The sequence below is a fragment of the Malus sylvestris genome, chromosome 2 (genome assembly GCF_916048215.2).
Source record: "Malus sylvestris chromosome 2, drMalSylv7.2, whole genome shotgun sequence".
NCBI classification, from domain to species: domain Eukaryota; kingdom Viridiplantae; phylum Streptophyta; class Magnoliopsida; order Rosales; family Rosaceae; genus Malus; species Malus sylvestris.
Window position 1 is genome coordinate 16,164,736 of NC_062261.1, and position 19,757 is coordinate 16,184,492.

The 19,757-nt window shown below is 40.1% G+C and overlaps 2 protein-coding genes across 3 annotated transcripts; one reads left to right on the plus strand and one right to left on the minus strand.

Moving 5' to 3' along the window:
• The first annotated feature begins 358 nt into the window (after positions 1-358).
• On the plus strand, positions 359-11,704 carry LOC126590247 (NADH dehydrogenase [ubiquinone] iron-sulfur protein 4, mitochondrial-like). Its single transcript, XM_050255751.1, has 5 exons — positions 359-629; positions 9,765-9,853; positions 10,324-10,453; positions 10,791-10,820; positions 11,464-11,704. The coding sequence occupies exons 1-5, from the start codon at positions 471-473 to the stop codon at positions 11,521-11,523; spliced, it is 468 nt and encodes a 155-aa protein (XP_050111708.1). The 5' UTR covers positions 359-470; the 3' UTR covers positions 11,524-11,704.
• A 22-nt stretch (positions 11,705-11,726) lies between these two features.
• LOC126590235 (probable amino-acid acetyltransferase NAGS2, chloroplastic) lies at positions 11,727-19,487 on the minus strand. 2 transcript variants are annotated; one of them, XM_050255746.1, is made up of 11 exons: positions 18,980-19,127; positions 16,319-16,811; positions 16,033-16,120; positions 15,331-15,539; positions 15,068-15,219; positions 14,491-14,905; positions 14,258-14,355; positions 13,411-13,522; positions 13,131-13,290; positions 12,334-12,406; positions 11,727-12,153 (listed from the first exon to the last, which is right to left on the minus strand). In XM_050255746.1, exons 2-11 carry the CDS (start codon positions 16,679-16,681, stop codon positions 12,003-12,005), a joined length of 1,821 nt encoding a protein of 606 aa, XP_050111703.1. In that variant the 5' UTR covers positions 16,682-16,811; positions 18,980-19,127; the 3' UTR covers positions 11,727-12,002. The 2 variants fall into 2 exon arrangements, with proteins under 2 accessions (XP_050111703.1, XP_050111698.1); XM_050255741.1 differs by lacking the exon at positions 16,319-16,811 and having other exon boundaries at positions 18,980-19,487.
• Between the last annotated feature and the right edge of the window lie 270 nt (positions 19,488-19,757).

A 19,757-nucleotide genomic window follows, 5' to 3' on the forward strand; every position in this document is an offset into this window, starting at 1 on the left:
ACTAAGTGGGATCGATTATATAAATCCTAAAATATTATTGTGCTCAGTTGTGTGTACATATGTAAACAAACTTGTATTAAATAAATTACCCTTAAAAATCTCCTTGAGATGCTCGTATTAGATTTTGGGGCTTAGGTATTACCCATTCAACAAAGTTATAGGCAGTTAACAAGTGACCATTTATCATAATATTGAAGAAGAGTTGTTTTCGTACTATAACGCAAGTTCGAACTTTGTTGACTTTCTAATATAATATTTAATATAATATATCTATCGTTTGACAAAAATAAAAATAAAAATAAAAACCAAAGTATTGGGCAGTTTCTGTATACTTAAAATTAAAGTAGTGAAAAAGCAAACTTCATCAAAATAGTTAAAACTTGAAAACAACATTTTGGTTTCAGCTGCAACTTTTACATTTCACAAGGAGCGCGCGAGTTTTGGTTCTTCCGTTGATTCGTGAACCTGCGATGGCGAGCTCTCTGCAGCGCATATCAAGCCACGCTCGTCTTCTCCGAGCCTCTGTTGCCTCAGGATCCAGTCCGTTCTCGACGGACGCTCTAGTCGAGTACATGCCCGGTGAGATCGGAAAGGTCGCCGGCATTCCCGACGAACATCTTCGCCGGAGGGTATGATCCTTTTCGTTTTCCTTCTGAAATTCAATTCGGATTTTTCTCTAATTCTGACAGAGTTTCTGAAATGGATTCACATAACCCAATCCGATTTTTTGGTTTATGGATCGAGAATTGCTAGGAGATCAAATTTTTAAACTGAATTTTGTAAACCAAATGATGTAGATGTTGATGATTTGATTATTACTTAAATGTTAATTATCGTGCTTATTTTCTATGACTACACTTCATTTGATTTGCAAATTTGATTTAAAAATTTGGTCTCCTAGCATTATCTCAAGGGCGGAGCTACCTAAGGCCCAGAGGGGGCATCTGCCCCATTCAGATTTTTGGGCGATGAAAAAAATTGTCATGACAATTAAAACAACAATTAAATTTTTTATTTTGGTTCCAAATATTCCATGTTTTCTAACCTAAATCAAACTCAATTGATATGTACATCCATCACTAACAAGCGATGTTGATTAGCCACGCTCTCTCCTGGTATAACTTTGCAATCCTTACAAGTTATACGATCCCCTTTCCTCATTAGAAGAAAATCTATTTGTGTTTTTGACGACCCACTCTTGTAGGTGATCACATGTTCTTCTCTCTTCTTAAAGAAGGTGTTGGCTAAGAAGAGATCATATGCCATTGCAAAATCCAAGATAGCTTCCCCATCCTCGTTTCTCTCCCCAAAACCATGGCCACCATGAAAACCTCCATAGTTGCCTGTCTCCCTGCCCACGTGTCCATTTAAATCTCCTCCTATAAATAACTTCTCCGTCTGAGCAATTCCTTGCACCAAGTCTCCAAGATCTTCCCAAAATTTCTCCTTCGAACTCGTATCCAACCCTACTTGAGGTGCGTACGCACTAATCACATTGATAAGTTCTTGTCCTATTACAATCTTGATTGCCATGATTCTATCTCCTACCCTCTTGATATCTACAACATCTTGTACCAAGGTCTTGTCCACGATGATGCCAACACCGTTTCTCGTTCTATTTGTGCCCGAATACCAAAGTTTAAACCCTGAGTTTTCTAGATCCTTTGCCTTACTACCAACCCACTTAGTTTCTTGTAGGCACATAATATTTATCCTTCTCCTCACCATAACTTCCACTACTTCCATAGATTTTCCCGTTAAGGTTCCTATATTCCACGTTCCTAAACGCATTTTGCTCTCTTGAACTCTACCCTTCTGTCCTAGCTTCTTCACCCTCCCCCGTCTAATAGGATCAAAGTACTTCTTTTGTGTGTCCCGGGTAAAGTTGATAGGAGCATATGCTCCCAAACAACTTTGAGTGGAGTCGTTCGAAAAGAAGTTTCTATGGCCCCCTTGCTCATTTAACACTGCATCCGGGTGCCGATGGAGATACAGCGACCCTTGCTCACTTATCACTGTGCTCGGGCCACACAGCGCGCCACTTACGGGTGACGCCCTAGCTTTAGCGCGATTTTGTTCTGGATTCATTTTCATAAGGATTCGACGTGATCATGGAGTGCCGGCTGTCGACTACCTGACGCCCTCCCCCTATCAAAAGAGTAAGACAAAAGAACAAGACTTGGAAGTGCCCAAGAACTAGATAGTGGAATCTAAAAGAAGAAAAACAAGCCATTTTCAAAGAGAAGGTAATCACCCAATGTGTGTGGGATAGAGAGGGGGAAGCTAGCCAAATGTGGGATTCCATGGCTAGTTGTATCCGAAAAGTAGCAAAAGAGGTATTAGGAGAGTCCAAGGGCTTTGCCCCACACCAAAAGGAATCTTGGTGGTGGAATGAGGAGGTACAAACAAAGGTGAAGGCTAAGAAGGAATGTTGTAAAGCCTTATACAAGGAGAGGACCGATGAAAATGGTGAAAGGTATAGAAAAGCGAAGCAAGAGGCGAAGAAAGCTGTCAGAGAAGCTAAGTTAGCGGCTTACGACGATATGTATAAACGACTAGATACCAAAGAAGGAGAGTTGGATATCTATAAACTAGCTAGAGCAAGGGAAAAGAAGACAAGGGACCTAAACCAAGTGAGGTGCATCAAGGATGAGGATGGAAAGGTTCTTGCTACAGAGAACGCGGTTAAAGACAGATGGAGAGGTTATTTTCATAATCTTTTCAATGAAGGACATGAAAGGAGTGCTTCTTTAGGGGAGTTGAGTAACTCAGAAGAGTGTAGAAACTACTCCTTTTATCGTCGAATCCGGAAGGAAGAAGTGGTTGTAGCTTTGAAGAAGATGAAGCATAGAAAAGCAATAGGCCCAGACGATATACCAATCGAAGTGTGGAAAGTTTTGGGAGAGACAGGTATAACATGGCTCACTGACCTTTTCAATAGGATTTTGAAAACGAAGAAGATGCCAAATGAGTGGCGAACGAGCACTTTGGTGCCTATCTACAAGAATAAGGGCGACGTACAAAATTGCATGAACTATAGGGGTATTAAGCTAATGAGTCATACAATGAAGCTCTGGGAGAGAGTCATTGAGCATAGATTGAGGCAAGAGACACGGGTTTCGGACAACCAATTCGGGTTCATGCCAGGGCGCTCAACCATGGAGGCAATCTATCTCTTACGAAGATTGATGGAAAGATATAGAGATGGGAAAAAGGATTTACACATGGTCTTTATAGATTTGGAAAAAGCGTATGATAGGGTCCCAAGAGACATTCTTTGGAGGATTTTAGAGAAGAAAGGAGTACGAGTAGCATATATCCAAGCTATAAAGGATATGTATGAAGGAGCAAAGACTGCCGTAAGAACTCATGAAGGACAAACCGAAAGCTTTCCCATAACTGTAGGATTACATCAAGGCTCATCCTTAAGTCCTTACCTTTTTGCGTTGGTAATGGATGAGTTAACAGGACATATTCAAGATGATATTCCTTGGTGTATGCTTTTCGCAGACGATATAGTGTTGATAGATGAAACTCAGGAAGGGGTAAATGCAAAGCTTAACCTTTGGAGAGAAGTGTTGGAATCTAAAGGTCTTCGCCTAAGCCGATCAAAGACAGAATATATGGAGTGCAAGTTCAGTGCAAATGGAGGCCAAAACGAGTTAGGGGTGAGGATCGGAGATCAAGAAATACCAAAGAGCGACCGTTTTCGTTACCTAGGATCTATCTTGCAAAAGAACGGAGAATTAGATGGAGATCTCAACCATAGAATACAAGCTGGATGGATGAAGTGGAAGAGTGCATCCGGCGTGTTGTGTGACCGCCGTATGCCACTGAAGCTCAAGGGAAAATTTTATAGGACGGCAATAAGGCCGGCGATGCTGTATGGCACAGAATGTTGGGCGGTGAAACATCAACACGTACACAAAATGGGTGTAGCGGAGATGAGGATGCTTCGTTGGATGTGTGGGCACACGAGAAAGGATAAGATTAGGAATGAGGATATCCGGGGTAAAGTAGGAGTAGCCGAAATTGAAGGAAAGATGAGAGAAAATCGGTTACGGTGGTTTGGACATGTGCAAAGAAGGCCTACTGACGCTCCGATTAGAAGATGCGACTATGGGACAGAGGTTCAGGGCCGAAGGGGTAGAGGAAGACCTAGGAAAACTTTGGAAGAGACTCTAAGAAAAGACTTAGAGTACTTGGATCTAACGAAGGACATGACACAGGATCGAGCACAATGGCGTTCTAAGATTCATATAGCCGATCCCACTCAGTGACTTGGATTTTCCAAGTCTCCAACCAAGAAGTTTTCCTCACTCGGGAAATTAAGGGAACACTACCCCAACCTACATGCTCCACTCAGAAAGCTTCAACATACAAGCTTCAACAAAAGAAAATTCAAAGAACTTAGCGAAGAAGGCTTTGGTGTATTTAACACAATACGTTGAAATGAAGGAAAGCTTATTTATTGATATCCCCGATAAGCTACAAATATGTACATATACATGAGTCAAAATAAACACACAAGAGGGAGCCTTCACAAAGGTTGCTTAGGAGAAGTCTCAGCAGTCGGTAGAGCCCCAGAAAGAGAAGGCACCGGAGGGGGATCATTTGGAGCCTCAGTACTGGACAGAACCCTAGGAGGAGGAGGCATCAGAGGTTGATCATTTGGAGCTTCATTACGCGGTACAGCCCCAGAAGACGAAGGCAATAAATGCCTTTGGAACAAACCCACAAATCTCTGATGATCAAGTAAAACCTGACCATCAGTTTCCTTCATCTGGTCAAGCTTCCTCTTCATGTTTGTAGCATAGTCATGTGCGAGCCGGTGCAACTGTTTATTCTCATGCTTGAGCCCTCTAATCTCCTGTTTGAGACTCATCACTTCAGCCGCCAATGATTCAACTTGGCGGGTTCGAGCAAATAGGCGTTGGGCCATATTAGACACAGAACCTGCACACTGAACACTGAGAGCCAGCGAATCCTTAACAGCTAACTCATCAGACCGTTTGGAAAGTAGTCTGTTATCTTTGGGAGTGAGAAGGTTCCTGGCCACCACCGCAGCGGTCATATCATTCTTCATCACGGAATCCCCAACGGTAAGAGGACCAGTTGGGGAGACGAAGGATGGGCGCCATATGTTGTCTGGAGAAGGCGGGGCTGCCTCTTCAACAAGGTTTAAGTCAAAACGACGGTCGGAGGGGCCAGACATTTTCAAAGGTGTTGAAGAGAGAAGAGGTCGGACAAATCAAGATATTAGAAGTGCAAGAAGGAAGCTTCTACTGGTGGAGATTCAAGTGTGCTTTGGAACTTAATGCCAGCCTCTATAAAAATCTGCACTCGACGGAGCTTCAGAAATCAAAGAGGCGCCTGCTCAGAAATCGAAGAGGCGTTTGCTTTCTCAAAAGTTGGGCTGCTTAGAGATCACGAGGGTTGATCTCAGAAATCGAAGAGCCGTTTGCTTTCTCAAAAGTTGGGCTGCTCAAAGACCACGAAGGCCGATCTCAGAAATCGAAGAGGCGCTCGCTTTCTCAAAAGCTGGGCTCCCTAGAGACCACGAGGGCCGATCTCAGAAATCGAAGAGGCACCTACTTTTCCAGCCTTGTCAGCACCTGTCACACGCACACTTAGCTTTGCGGAAATTATGGGCATTCTGTCAAAGACTTCTGGGGAAGTAGAAAACACATGAATCTTACTGTTCAATCACCCACTTCCCACACGCAACAATAGCTCATGGGTACCACAGATAACTTTGCCAAAGTTCTCTGCCAAAGTTGAGCACGTGAAGCTTGCAGCTCCCACTACATCGCTCTGACCAAGAAGGGTAAAAGAATAGCAAAGAAACAGCACTAACAAAGTTTAGACCCATAAATTTTGAAGGTCTAGCTACCATATTATTACCCACAAGGGTAAAGGAACAGTACCACTGCTGGATAATTGGAAAGTCCATGTATGTCAACCTCTGTGCTTCGTGGCAAGGTAGACTAGCAAACATGCCCAACCTTTACTCACATTCGAGAAAACACTCCCAATAAGATTGCTTGCTCCAAAATCGAAGAGGCACCGTCCTCCGAATCTAAAGAGCCAGACTCCTAACATGACTACTTTCTTAAAAATCGAAGAGCGGGTAAAGGAAAGTACCATTGCTGGATAATTGGATAGTCCCTGTGTGTCAACCTCTGTGCTTCGTGGCAAGGTAGACTAGCAAACATGCCCAACCTTTACTCACATTCGAGAAAACACTCCCAACAAGATTGCTTGCTCCAAAATCGAAGAGGCACCACCCTCCGAATCTCGAGAGCCACTCTCCCAACATGATTACTTTCTCAAAAATCGAAGAGACACTGCTCCCCGAATCTCGAGAGCCAGACCCCCAGCATGATTGCTTTCTCAAAAATCGGTGAGGCACCGTTCTCCGAATCAATCGAAGAGGCGCTCGCTTTCTCAAAAGCTGGGCTGCTCAGAGACCACGAGGGCCGATCTCAGAAATCGAAGAGGCACCTACTTTTCTAGCCTTGTCAGCACCTGTCACATGCACACTCAGCTTTGCAGAAATTATGGGCATTTTGTCGAAGACTTCTGGTGAAGTAGAAAGCACATGAATCTTACTGTTCAATCACTCACTTCCCACACGCAACAATAACTCATGGGTACCACAGATCACTTTGCCAAAGTTCTCTGCCAAAGTTGAGCACGTGAAGCTTGCAGCTCCCACTACATCGCTCTGACCAAGAAAGGTAAAAGAATAGCAAAGAAACAGCACTAACAAAGTTTAGACACATAAATTTTGAAGGTCTAGCTACCATATTATTACCCACAAGGGTAAAGGAACAGTACCACTGCTGGATAATTGGAAAGTCCCTGTGTGTCAACCTCTGTGCTTCGTGGCAAGGTAGACTAGCAAACATGCCCAACCTTTACTCACATTCGAGAAAACAGTCCCAACAAGATTGCTTGCTCCAAAATCGAAGAGGCACCGTCTTCCGAATCTCGAGAGCCAGACGCCCAACATGACTACTTTCTCAAAATCGAAGAGAGGGTAAAGGAACAGTACCATTGCTGGATAATTGGAAAGTCCCTGTGTGTCAACCTTTGTGCTTCGTGGCAAGGTAGACTAGCAAACATGTCCAACCTTTACTCACATTCGAGACAACACTCCCAACAAGATTGCTTGCTCCAAAATCGAAGAGGCACCGCCTTCCGAATCTCGAGAGCCAGACTCCCAACATGATTACTTCCTCAAAAATCGAAGAGACACTGCTCTCCGAATCTCGAGAGTCAGACCCCCAGCATGATTGCTTTCTCAAAAATCGAAGAGGCATCGTTCTCCGAATCTCGAGAGCCAGATACCACAGACCACTTTTTCAAAGTGCTCTGACAGAGTTAAAACATGTGAAACTGGCAGCTCCCACTACCGTGCTATGACCAAGCAGGGTAAAGGAATAGCATTACTACTTGTTGTTAGGGAGACTCCTATATATGTCGACCTCCATCCCCAACGGACAGGCAGACCTGCAAAAATGCTCAACCCTTCATCATATCTGAGAGGGCACTCCCAACAAAGCCTTTCGAAATATTCAGCTTTCTTTCCCCCCGATAATACCTCTGCAAACAAGCTATACTAGAGCAAGAATATCTCATATCATCAGGGTTAAAAGCAAGAGTATCCCATATCATGCTTTTTCCCTGTTTTTTCTTTTGGCCTTGTTTTTACCTGCAAGACAAGGAGAAAGAGAGCAATCAGTCAGTACTTGGAATCAAGCTTCCAGCCAGGAACTGACTGCCTGGAACCCCTTACCTGATTACTTACCTGGCATTGCTCTCGAGTACTCATCTTCATCATCTTATGTTTCCAGGGAAGATTCCGCATCTGCTTGAGGAACAGATAGGGCAAGTGCGAAGGATACAAGGAAGCATGTGGAGACAAGCGTAACAGCACACGTGCCGATACATCCATTACTCTGTCAAAAGCAAAAGTATCCCATATCAGCAGGGTGGAACGTACTCTAGATTTGATGGACTTGTTTTGACCCTCAAATTCTCCAGTCGGCCTTATACTCTGGAGGAAACCAGAAAACCCTCCAGCTCAGTTCAAGAATAAGCCTGTGGAAAGTTACTTCTTCAAAAGCAAAAGTATCTCATATCATCTCTTCTCATTTTTCTTCTCTTTATCCTTCATGCTGCTGCAAGATGGGGAGAAGGTGAACAATCAGTCGGAGCTCTGATTGCTTACCTTGTCTGTCACCTCTTTCAGCAGACCCCCTAGCTCGGCGACTTGGGGGACTCCTACTACATGGTTTGTATCGCGCTTGACCAAGCCTGAAACTACAAGTAAGCTTCAAGTGAAATTGATACATTACCTTGTGCATCTCCACCAGTTAAAGATACCACCCCTGGATGGAGGAAGAGTACTTCCAGAGAAGATGCCACATCTACCTATGAGACAGATAAGGCAAGTCAAGACGACACCACACTCCGATACTTAGAAGTTTCGTGATTACGAGATCATTATCCCACAATATTTCCTAATGTCATTTGTACTAAATCATTCACTCGTACTCACTAAAGGAGAGCTTGAACCTATGTACTTGTGTAAACCCTTCACAATTAATGAGAACTCTTCTATTCCGTGGGCGTAGCCAATCTGGGTGAACCACGTACATCTTGTGTTTGCTTTCCTATCTCTATCCATTTATATACTTATCCACACTAATGACCGGAGCAATCTAGCGAAGATCACAAAAAGCGACCGTTTTCGTTACCTAGGATCTATCTTGCAAGAGAACGGAGAATTAGATGGAGATCTCAACCATAGAATACGAGCTGGATGGAAAGAGTGCATCCGGCGTGTTGTGTGACCGTCGTAGGCCACTGAAGCTCAAGGGAAAATTTTATAGGACGGCAATAAGGCCAGCGATGTTGTATGGCAGAGAATGTTGGGTGGTGAAGCATCAACACGTACACAAAATGGGTGTAGCGGAGATGAGGATGCTTCGTGGGATGTGTGGGCACACGAGAAATGATAAGATTGGGAATGAGGATATCCGAGGTAAAGTAGGAGTAGCCGAAATTGTAGGAAAGATGAGAGAAAATCGGCTCTGGTGATTTGGACATGTGCAAAGAAGGCCGACTGACGCTCCGGTTCGAAGATGTGACTACGGGACAGAGGTTCAGGGCCGAAGGGGTAGAGGAAGACCTAGGAAAACTTTGGAAGAGACTCTAAGAAAAGACTTAGAGTACTTGGATCTAACGGAGGGCATGACACAAAACCGAGCGCAATGGCGTTCTAGGATTCATATAGCCGACCCCACTTAGTGGGAAAAGGCTTTGTTGTTGTTGTTGTTGTTGTTGAAAGTATTTTATATGAATTTACTTCATCCGTTTGTGGCATTACAATTTAAAATTTAACTTTTTAATTTAGAGATTTTCATTGTACCTGGCCCTCAACAACTTAACACCCATTATTTTACTTGGTTGTTTTAGGACGTCCCCAGTCAAAAACATTTCTAGCTCCGTCCTTGCATTATCTATTGGGTATATGTCAAATTTAGGGCCGTTTGATAATCACTTCATTTTCAGTCTTTAGTTTTTGGTTTTTGGTACCTATGCATTGGTAAGAAAATAGTAAATTTTGAGGTTGAAGTTTCTATTTTTTTAGTTTTTGATGAAAGTCACAAGCTTGACATGGTTAATGTCATTTTTTTAAAAATTTAAAATTCATTGTGATTGGGAAGTTATCCATTTGTGGGGATGCATGACAGGTTATAATATACTCACCTGCAAGAACTGCATCTCAGCAAGGATCGGGGAAAGTTGGGAAGTGGAAAATCAACTTTGTGTCAACACAAAAGTATGTTTTTTGGTTCCCCATTGTTATAGTTCCTATTGGAAAAGTACTTTTGGGCTTTTGAGGGATTGCTGATTCGGTTATATATTTTGGATTTGTTTCCGAAGGGTTGTATCTTTTGATCTGGTTCACGGTGGGTAGATAGGTTTTATACTGCTTAGTTTTTACAGAGTTTTGTGTTAACCAATGTGAATGTTGTGTTATCACTTATCAGTCAATCTCTTCATTTATAACTGAACTTTCCATTTTTGAACATTTTCTGCTCCTCCGATAGTTTTAACATGACAATAAAACCTTAGAACTGCGCTGCTTTAGCTAGATGGCACCTTTCTTGGATTTTGATTGGGATATTTTAAGTCAGGTCATGGTCGAGCCTTGAAATAAGCTTCTCTTTGTTCTCTCTTAAATATCAGATGATTATTATGTTAGCATAATTGGATGATTAATGGCTCATCTTTGTGATACGTTTGTAGGTGGGAGAATCCATTGATGGGATGGACTTCCACTGGGGACCCATATGCACACGTTGGTGATTCGACACTGGGTTTTGACAGTGAAGACGCTGCAAAGTCCTTTGCAGAGAGACATGGTTGGGATTATGTGGTATGTTTTGTTCATTTTCTTTGTGCTCCATCAGGTTTAGGGCTGCCTTTGTTGTGTTTCTTAAGGAAATTTTGTGTGTTTTTAACCTAGGGATATATTCATCCCCCATATGGGGAAAAAGAACTAGGCATATGGTCATTGAATTCCAGATATTACCTTCCAGCTATAAACGATTTTGTGCTTGCATATTCGTTATGGTAGTAGACTGGTAGCCCTTTAACTGTTGGTTTACTTTGAAAATATGTTCTTTTATGATGGGTGCAAGTTCTTTTATCTCTGATTTTTTATGTTAACTTCCCCTTGACCTAATGATGACAGTTCTTGAACTCATCTGCAGGTTAAAAGGCGGCAAACGCCATTGTTGAGGGTATGTGATTCTTTCTTCGTACTCTCTGAAGCTATGTCCATTCTCACAACAGTTTCTTTTTGGTATTATTTCTTAAATGTATTTATGGTTTTTGGGGTAGCACCCATACAGAAGGCTGTTGTCATTTGAGATTAAGATCTTGGTTCCGTTTGGGAATTAGAATATAAAATCATCGTGAAATTTTCATGAATCACAACCCTTTGGTTTCTTTTTCCTGATAAAGCTAGGACCTGCTCTGAAGGACCTGTAGAAGCTACAACTGTTGTCATTTCAGTTTTCGACTCCATTGATTTTAGCTCCCTAACCCATAATGTTCTATATGAAGTGTTTTATTGAAGTTGTACAGTTTTTTTTTCTTTCTGCCAGTGCCAATTCATGCCAAAACAGTTTAGCCGCTTTAAGCTTTGTGTGTGGTAGGATGGAGAATGGATTGGCAAAAATGTCAGCAGGATAGTCCATTTCTAGTTAGGTAGTTAATCTTAGCTGCTTCCTATTTTCCTGGAATCGTTAAGAAATGGAGTAATGAGGTGTTGCCTGTCCTCGAGATAGAAATTTCTGATTATTTGTATTAAAATATTGGGGTTTATTTTATTTAATCTGGAGATGTAAAAATGAATCTTTCTTACTGTATCTCTGGCTTCAGGTGAAGGCATATGCAGATAACTTCAAGTTTAAAGGCCTCCCCAAAACTGAGGAGAATTGATTTTGCTTCAAAGGTTTTGTTTCCGTGGTCAATCTCAGGAGGGAGGTTGTTACAACAATTCTTTGCAGTACCCTTGTCGTATTTCATCGAGCGAGTTACTTGATCCAAATGAAACAGACTACAATAATAAACGGGATTCATGCTGTGAAGTATCAATGACACTGCATTTGTATTTCTTGTATGTTCGATAGATCTTTTACCAATAGCTTTAGAACGAACCATTTCCATCGCTAGCTTGATCTTTCCAAATATCAGTTCAATATATAACCAAATTCGCCCATCATTTATTAAGAAAATTTGCTATTCCGTCAGTGTGACGAAGCGATCATCGATTTAGATACATAACTCATAATTCAAACACGCTGATAGATTTGCACTTAGATAATCCTGAACCAGGTTGACAACTGTTGAAGTTGTATCCGCCATGATACGGCTGCTAAACACGGTGAACAGAGAATTTGCCGGCAACATTTTAAACCTCAAGTGAAGTCCTTGTTAACAGTAATTCCGCTAGCATCTGGTAACAACTGCTTAATATAATACTTGGATTTACGCGACAGATTGATCTTTGTCCGCCGCCTCCCTGGTATTGATTCAATCGAACATTGTGAAAAACCGCGTCTCACAAACCTGTGAGAGAAACGGGTGTCATTCTTCAAGACTGATCACTGAACGTTTGTTTTTCTTATAAAAAAAATAGAATGAAGCGCCGAGGAATACGTGCAATAACCATATCTAATCCTCACGTGTGAACCATCTAGAAGCATAAGTAGGCTACTATAGCATGTATTTCAATTAGTAGAAACTAACCAGTCTGCAGTGCGGGTTGTAAGCAAGAAAAGCTTCTCCAATCCGAGCGAAGATGCCTTCTTCTCAATGTAATCTGCAGATATTAAAAATTGTAAGAAATTATGGACTGTAACAGTAACGATAATACAGTTTGCAGATATACAATAGTATACATGGTCCAAATTGTCCCTTTGTTTTTAATTGGGTGCCAAATTTCAGTTCTAAGTATCTTGGGTTAAATGAATCCAAGATGTTCAGTAGAAAAAGAACAGGAAGAAACAAGATGTAATCCAACTCTATGTAGCTTAGGCCAGAAGTATGTGCGCTGATGTGAGCTGTTACTGATGTTTCCACCTCTTTCTGATATATACCATCCACTTTTTTAGGAATATATGATATCAGTACAAGAGTGGAAGTTTACAGTAACGGTAAAAGTAATTTTTTCGTAAGAGTAGAATCATTGGACATGCTGCGAGAAAGAGAGCAAATTCATATTTTCGGCTATAACGTGAATATGATTAGCTACTGTTAATATAATTAGGGTAGTGTTATCTGCACAACCATTTTTACTTCTCACACCCCTCTCAATCTCTGGCCGTCAGATCAAATGAATTGAAGAAGATCAATGGCCAAAAATTAACAATTGTGTGTGTGAGAAGTAAAAATAGGAGTGTGAATAGAACTATCCTGTGATTAAACTTTCAAAAGGGTCAGTAGAAAATATGCTCATCAACGACTAGTGAAGTATATGAGGAAATGAGGAAAGCAACAAGAGAAAGCTATATCGATGCTTATTCAAGTTTTTTACAGTATATTACCAAGTAATTTATCACCCTGCCCTTGACCACGGCAATCAGGAGAAACTGCAATAGCAGCAACCTCTGCACATTTCTCCTCTGGGAAAGGAAAAAGAGCAGCACATGCAATGATCTGACCTTCTCTTTCTACCACAATGAAGCAATCCAATTCTTCACGTAGCTATCAGTACAAAGTCAGTTCAAGAAAACAATACAAATTAAGATCAGTTGCAATTAATAATCACGAGTGAAAGGCAGAAGGTTCTGTAAAACAAAATTTTCAAAGACCATTAACACAGACCTGTTTGTCGCTTCTTGGAACCAATGTGCCAGATGCTTCTAAAGGTTGTATAATTTGTCTTATTCCAGAGAAGTCAGATGCCCTAGCCATCCGGGTTCCTTCATATAGGTCACTAAGAACAAACATTTAATGCACGTCAGTGGATAGATGGAGGAAAACTTATACATAGCAGCATATGTTAGGTACAATTGTTTGCTCTCCTTTTTCATAATTCATGTAAAAAAAACTCGTGAAGTTAAGACTTCAATGGAAACCAAGAAGCTACCCCTATGTACCTAGTATCCAATCTTTAGCATGGGTAACCGATGATGATGATAATATCTTTGGCACAAAAATATTTGGGAATTGTTATTAGCACTCCAAAAACAGCATCCCGCACTCCTCCCTCCTTCCTGGTTTTTTATTTTTAAATTTGAATTCTTTTCTTTTTTGGAGTGGCAACAAAAACTCACGAATTGTTTTTGAAGTGGTGATTGGAAGATACAAGTTAAATACACATCCAGGAACAATTACAACTTATTTTATGCCCATCCAAGCAAGATGAGACCAAAACAACCTCTAATGAACTCGTGCAACTCTATCAAATGAATATTTAGATGTAACGTGGTTTGAAAAATTGATGCTTGGATTTCCACTAAAATACTGACTAGGCTAGTAAGCCACAAATGAGGAAAGAAACATAAACCAGAAAAATGTAAATAGCAGACCATCACATCAACAACAAAAAAATCCTAGCAATTAGGACCATCAGCATAGCTTATCATCACATTAAAGTTGATTAGTATCTGACATCAGAAAGTCACAAAATTCAGATACGTTAATTGAAAAAAAAAAAAAAATATCATACCTAGCCACCATTGTCCCCATTCCATCTCTTTTAAACAATTCCAACAATAAAACTCCCCCTTTAGTTCCATCCAACAGATGTACTCTTTGAACACCTCCCTGGCATTAAATCAGAAACTACCATTGGCTGGGTTCTTGAGATTCAACATATAAAGAAGCTGAAACTTTAACCTATGCAGACACATATTTACTGAAGTTCATAAACCAGGGGAAAAAGGACCGTTACGAGCTTACCCTGCAAACAAAGGCTGCAGCAGCCAATTCGGAAAGGTAACCATTTAATCGACTTTGCCGTTCATGACCTCCAATAGCAAAACCTTGTTCACCAGTCCACAATCCATTCCCATTTTCGAAACCAACACCATTGTGAAACCATGCAGTATAATTTTCCTTAAGAGCCCTCCCATTCTGGTGAGTAGCGTTAGGATCACCATATCCAAAGCCAGACAGATTTTCTTCATCAACAGCTTTCACATAACTAGCAGCTACCTCACTCTGCTGAGCCCGCTTACGAATCAACATGTCTGCTTCTTCAAGAGTTAAGAAGCGAACAAGGCGTCCACTCTCGTCAAGAATTGGACCATCTATTATGCAGATAAGTTTATCTGCTTCGATAGCCAAGGCACAAGCTGTTGCAACTTCGTACGTGCTGAAATATATAGAAGCATAAATCATCAGCAACTAGGTATTATATGTGTAAGAAGAGTTGGCAGTAGAAAATAATCAACCAAATATATAACAAGCACTGTGTAAACTTTTCATTTGAGACACCAAAACGGAAACTATTAGAAGCTATATCTATCAAGCATACTTGCAATTTAAAGTTTCTCCAGAGCTGGAATAACCCAGGTTGCTCAGTATCACGATACAATCATCATCAAGCCTCTTACGCATGCGAGCAACATCTACTTTCTTGATTTCACCTGTTGCCCCATAATCTACACCAGCAACAACTCCTCTTCTCTGAAAAATGAAATAACAGTACTTTTCAGAATTTGTACCAACGAAAAAAATTCAAAAATCAAGAAAACAACTTAATGTTTAATGTCACTTTTGAAAGAGTAAGATTCTTACCTTGGCTGCAAGAAAGTTACCACTCTCGACGCTGACACCAACTTGATGCAAACGACTATTGTCACCATGTCTACGAATATTGCATATGGAAGGTCCTGGAGAAAGCTTTGCCTCTATTGTCTTAGATATGGCCCCAGCTGCTTGCCTTGCAGCATCTAGAGAATCCGAGTCAGTTACCCTGTACTGACCAACAAACTTTGGCTTCTTTCCTGAAAAGTAACAACTAACAGATACCTGCTTAGTTTCAAACTTATAGCACTTCAAATGGCTTAAACAAACCAACAACTTCAAGAACCTAACGAATTAATAATCTAACTAAACTAAGAAATGCATTTTGAAATCAATAACACCAATAAATCATATTTTGTGCTCCACTCTGTGATATCATGCTTAGGGTTCGTTTGGGATTGCTTCTCTAGAAAGCACTTCTAGTAGACGGGCTTTAACCACGTTGAAATGTTTACTAGAATCCAAATCCTACATGGAAAAACACTTGTAAGTAATACTTGAAGAAGCATCTGGCAAGTGCTTCTTTCCAAAATGTGCTTCTATGAGTCAGAAGCACCTCTAAGTTTTTCTACCAAACGCAATCAGATGCACTTTTAGGTGTCAAAAAACGCTTTTAGCGTCCGTGAAGCAATCACAAACCAGCCCTACTCATTGAGAATGTACAATAACAATCACATACAAAAAAACCCTCACCTCTCTGTGCCAAAAGTTCATCAATTTGCACATGGGTTCCTGGAACAAGAACAAACCTGATCCCCAGGTGATGAAGAAATGCTATATCCTGCATAAAACCCAAATATAAATAGACATATACTAACAAACAATCCAATGCAAAGAAAACGAATAAAAAGATTTTCTTTTCCTTCCGTTGATTGGCATTGTTTGTTTCATTTTCTCAGCAACCAAACAGTTCAAAGAGAAAATTTTCTTAGCAACCAAACAGTTCAAAGAGAAAGTTAGAAAAAGGCAGAGGACCTGCCTTGAGAATGGGTTCCAAGTGACTACTAGACACAATTTCACCCGATATAATCACAACGAAGGTACCGCCGCGGTGGGCCCACAAATACGGCCAAGCCTCCCGGAACCACCGCACGAACTGCTCGTCCTCCATGCTATTGTAGTTCTCGCAATCGCTCTCGCTATCCTCCATCACAGGGCCATACGCATTGCTGCTGCACTTGAGGGAAATTCCAGCCCTGCCCTTCCGCCTCCCGCTATTCGCCACAGGCAGCCGACAGGGTTTTTCGGTGACGGTAAGAGAAGAGCGGCTTGGCGAGGTTAGCTGGGCGGTTACGGTGGCGAGTCGTCGGTGGGTTCCTAACGAGGTGTATGTGGCGGCCATAGAAGGGGTTGAACGAAAAATGCACACACAGAGTGATCTAATTCAAAAGATGAGTGCTGGGGTGAACCCCGGAAGCCGCCAAGATTAAAACGGTCCCACGCTGGAGTTTCTGGATGACTACCGCGTACCGCTGCACAATTTTTGGCGGATTATTTGGGACCTAAATTTCGCACTAATAATTTAATAAATTCGCGCCATAATAATAATAAGAAACTAGTGTATAAAGTTTTTACTTTTGTTTTTTAAATTAAAGAAGTGAGGAAAAGAGTGTGGGAGAACGTAAAAGTAGGGAGAGGGCGAGACAAGTAGTTTCTTAAGTTAGAGATGATAAAATTATTTGTATGTGAGGTTTAAATAATAAAATTTTATTTTAGAAAATTACGTTATTGTTCTTAATTTTATTGTTATGATAAAAGATAAAAATATCTGTTTACCTTCTTTTCGTTAATAAATAGGATTTTATTAATATGTATTTATTAGATAAGCATTGTTTTAAAAAAGAAATGTTTTTCGCATCTCTGTCTTCTCTTTTTTCATATACAAAACTTAGAGGCATCGAAGAAGTTCAAAAATCCTTCCATGTTGATAATTATATTTTTAGGGTAATGTTAGAGAGATTAAATTTATATATAAAATTTTGAAAACTAAATGACATAGAAGTTGATGATTGAGTTATTACTTAAGCGTTGATAAACGAGCTTATTGTTATTGATAACTCATCACTTAGTTTGTAAATTTTGTGTCCAAATTTAGTCTCTCTAGCATTACCTTATTTGTTTTTCACTATTAGTTGGATGCATATTAAATGATAGGGTAATGCTAGGGTGACTAAATTTGTAGACAAAATTTACAAACTAAATGATGTGTCATCAATATGAATAAGCACGTTTATTAACGTTTAAGTCATAATCCAATTATCAACTTCCATATCATTTAGTTTACAAAACTTAGTCTCTTAAACATTATCTTAAGTGATAAGTCGTGATAAAACAAAAAGCAAACTTAATTGAATATGCATGACGTGTGTGCTGGTTACTAGTATACACAAGTTGTTTTATTAAACTACATGCACAACATAAAATATTATACTATCTTTATTTTTTATTCTTCCAATTTTATCAAATGTCCCCGAAGGGAATGATTTTTTAGAGCATCCTAGTGAGGGGCTGTATATAAGGTTGGAAAAGTGGTGGATATCATTTTAGAGATTCGAGAAATCTTTGAGGTTTTATAAAATAATCTCTCTCAATGAGGGGCTATATCTTTCAGGCTCTATATAAGGCTATATATATTTATTTATGTAGTAATTTGATTAAGCGATGATTGTTTTTTTTTTTTTGTTAGCTTTTTTTAAGTTGATTTTTGAACGTGTTATCTTAATTTTTTTATGAGCCTTTCAACCTAAAAAGTTCAAAATGTGACAAAGTTAGATTTAATTACTTATGAATCGTTCATTGAATTAGATTCTTTTATCTCAATCTCATTCGTTGAAAGAAACAAACCCCCACCTCACCCTTTGAAATAATTTGATTTTTCACTTATAACACAACAATTTACCTAGCACCAATTGGTAAATTAGTATCATACAATTCTGAAAAAAATTATTTGAAAATTTCATCCACCAATGCCCATGAACGTTAAATCAATTTGAAACTTTAATTCTTAATGGATTTAAAACATCATTAATTAGCCACATTGCAAGAAAATAAGCAAGAAAAAAGAATTAAAAAATAATAATAAAAGGAGAGTATAAGTGTATTTGCAAGTGGAGGGAGAGTAATACAATTTTGCTCATACGGGTTGCTACTTTTTTTGTGGGACCTACTGTTTTTTGGGGCTAGATATAGCCCGATTTATGCTATCCAAGAAAGAAAGTTGCTAGCCCCAGTGGCGGATCTAGCTCCATTTTCCGACTCATTGGGATAAAATTTCTCGCTAAGGCTTAAAATGTAGTAGCCTCGTGAAGGATAAAGCCCTCATTAGGGATGCTTCTATAAATGTCATGCAAGTATATATAACATAAATATTTGTTTGAAACATAAATTTACTAATAAACACATCACTAGCTACCATGTATCATTGAGGGGAGTCATGAAGTTTTAACTTCTGTAAATTAGGAAGGAATCGGTCCAATAAGTTAGGTAAGGTCAACTGTGTCGCAGTGTGACGCACTAAAATGATCGGTAGCTAGAGCTCACGGGCTCACTGTCATGTGCGTATGTGTGATCATCTCATACGTGAGAGAGAGAGAGAGAGAGAGAGAGAGAGAGAGAGAGAGATTGCAGAAGCAGCAAATACCTGAAGTATGGCATCCAAGAAGAAAAGACTAGCAACAATCTCGCAGGCTATGACCACAACAAATGTAGTGCTTCTGTGTAAGAAGATGTAAGGCTGAACTTCCCGAAGAACCTCCACAAACTTCTCATCTTCCTCCGCCGGAATATTAACACCCGCTGCAGGGTCAAGACAATCGTACCCTTTCGCCACCGTTAACCTAATTCCCTTTCTTTTAATTCCCATTTCCAGCAGCTGCCATTTAGGAGCCAACCCAACACCCCCAAATCTCCGACGACTTTTCGCCTTCATCAAACCGAACGCGTAACTGAAATTTTTGGGTACTTCACGGGGACATGAAGGCCAAGTGTGGTCATGGCCGCGGTACGTTTGATTCCATGGCCTTGGTCCTAAAGTAGCCATGGCACTTTTGGAAAAAATGGTATTATATTTGGGTTTATTGGGACAAGAATGAAATGCGGCAAAACGATTAACCGAGAAAAGATCTTTAGTAGAGCAACTGATGAGAAACGATGTAGGGTTGTGAGACAAAATTCAATTAACTTTATAAATAAGTGAAGGGATGGCCCACACCATATCAAACTGCAACCGTTTATTTTCCAAGCAGCATTTCATAGATCATTTTTACAAAGGGTAGTCAAATAAAAAATATTTGAGGCATTTAATTGATTTTAAAGAAATTGACGAACATTATGTTGTAAAAAATATTAAAATTTCATCGTGACAATTAAATGAGCAAATGACTTCGGATTGAATTGAATTTTTGCATAAATTATCTATA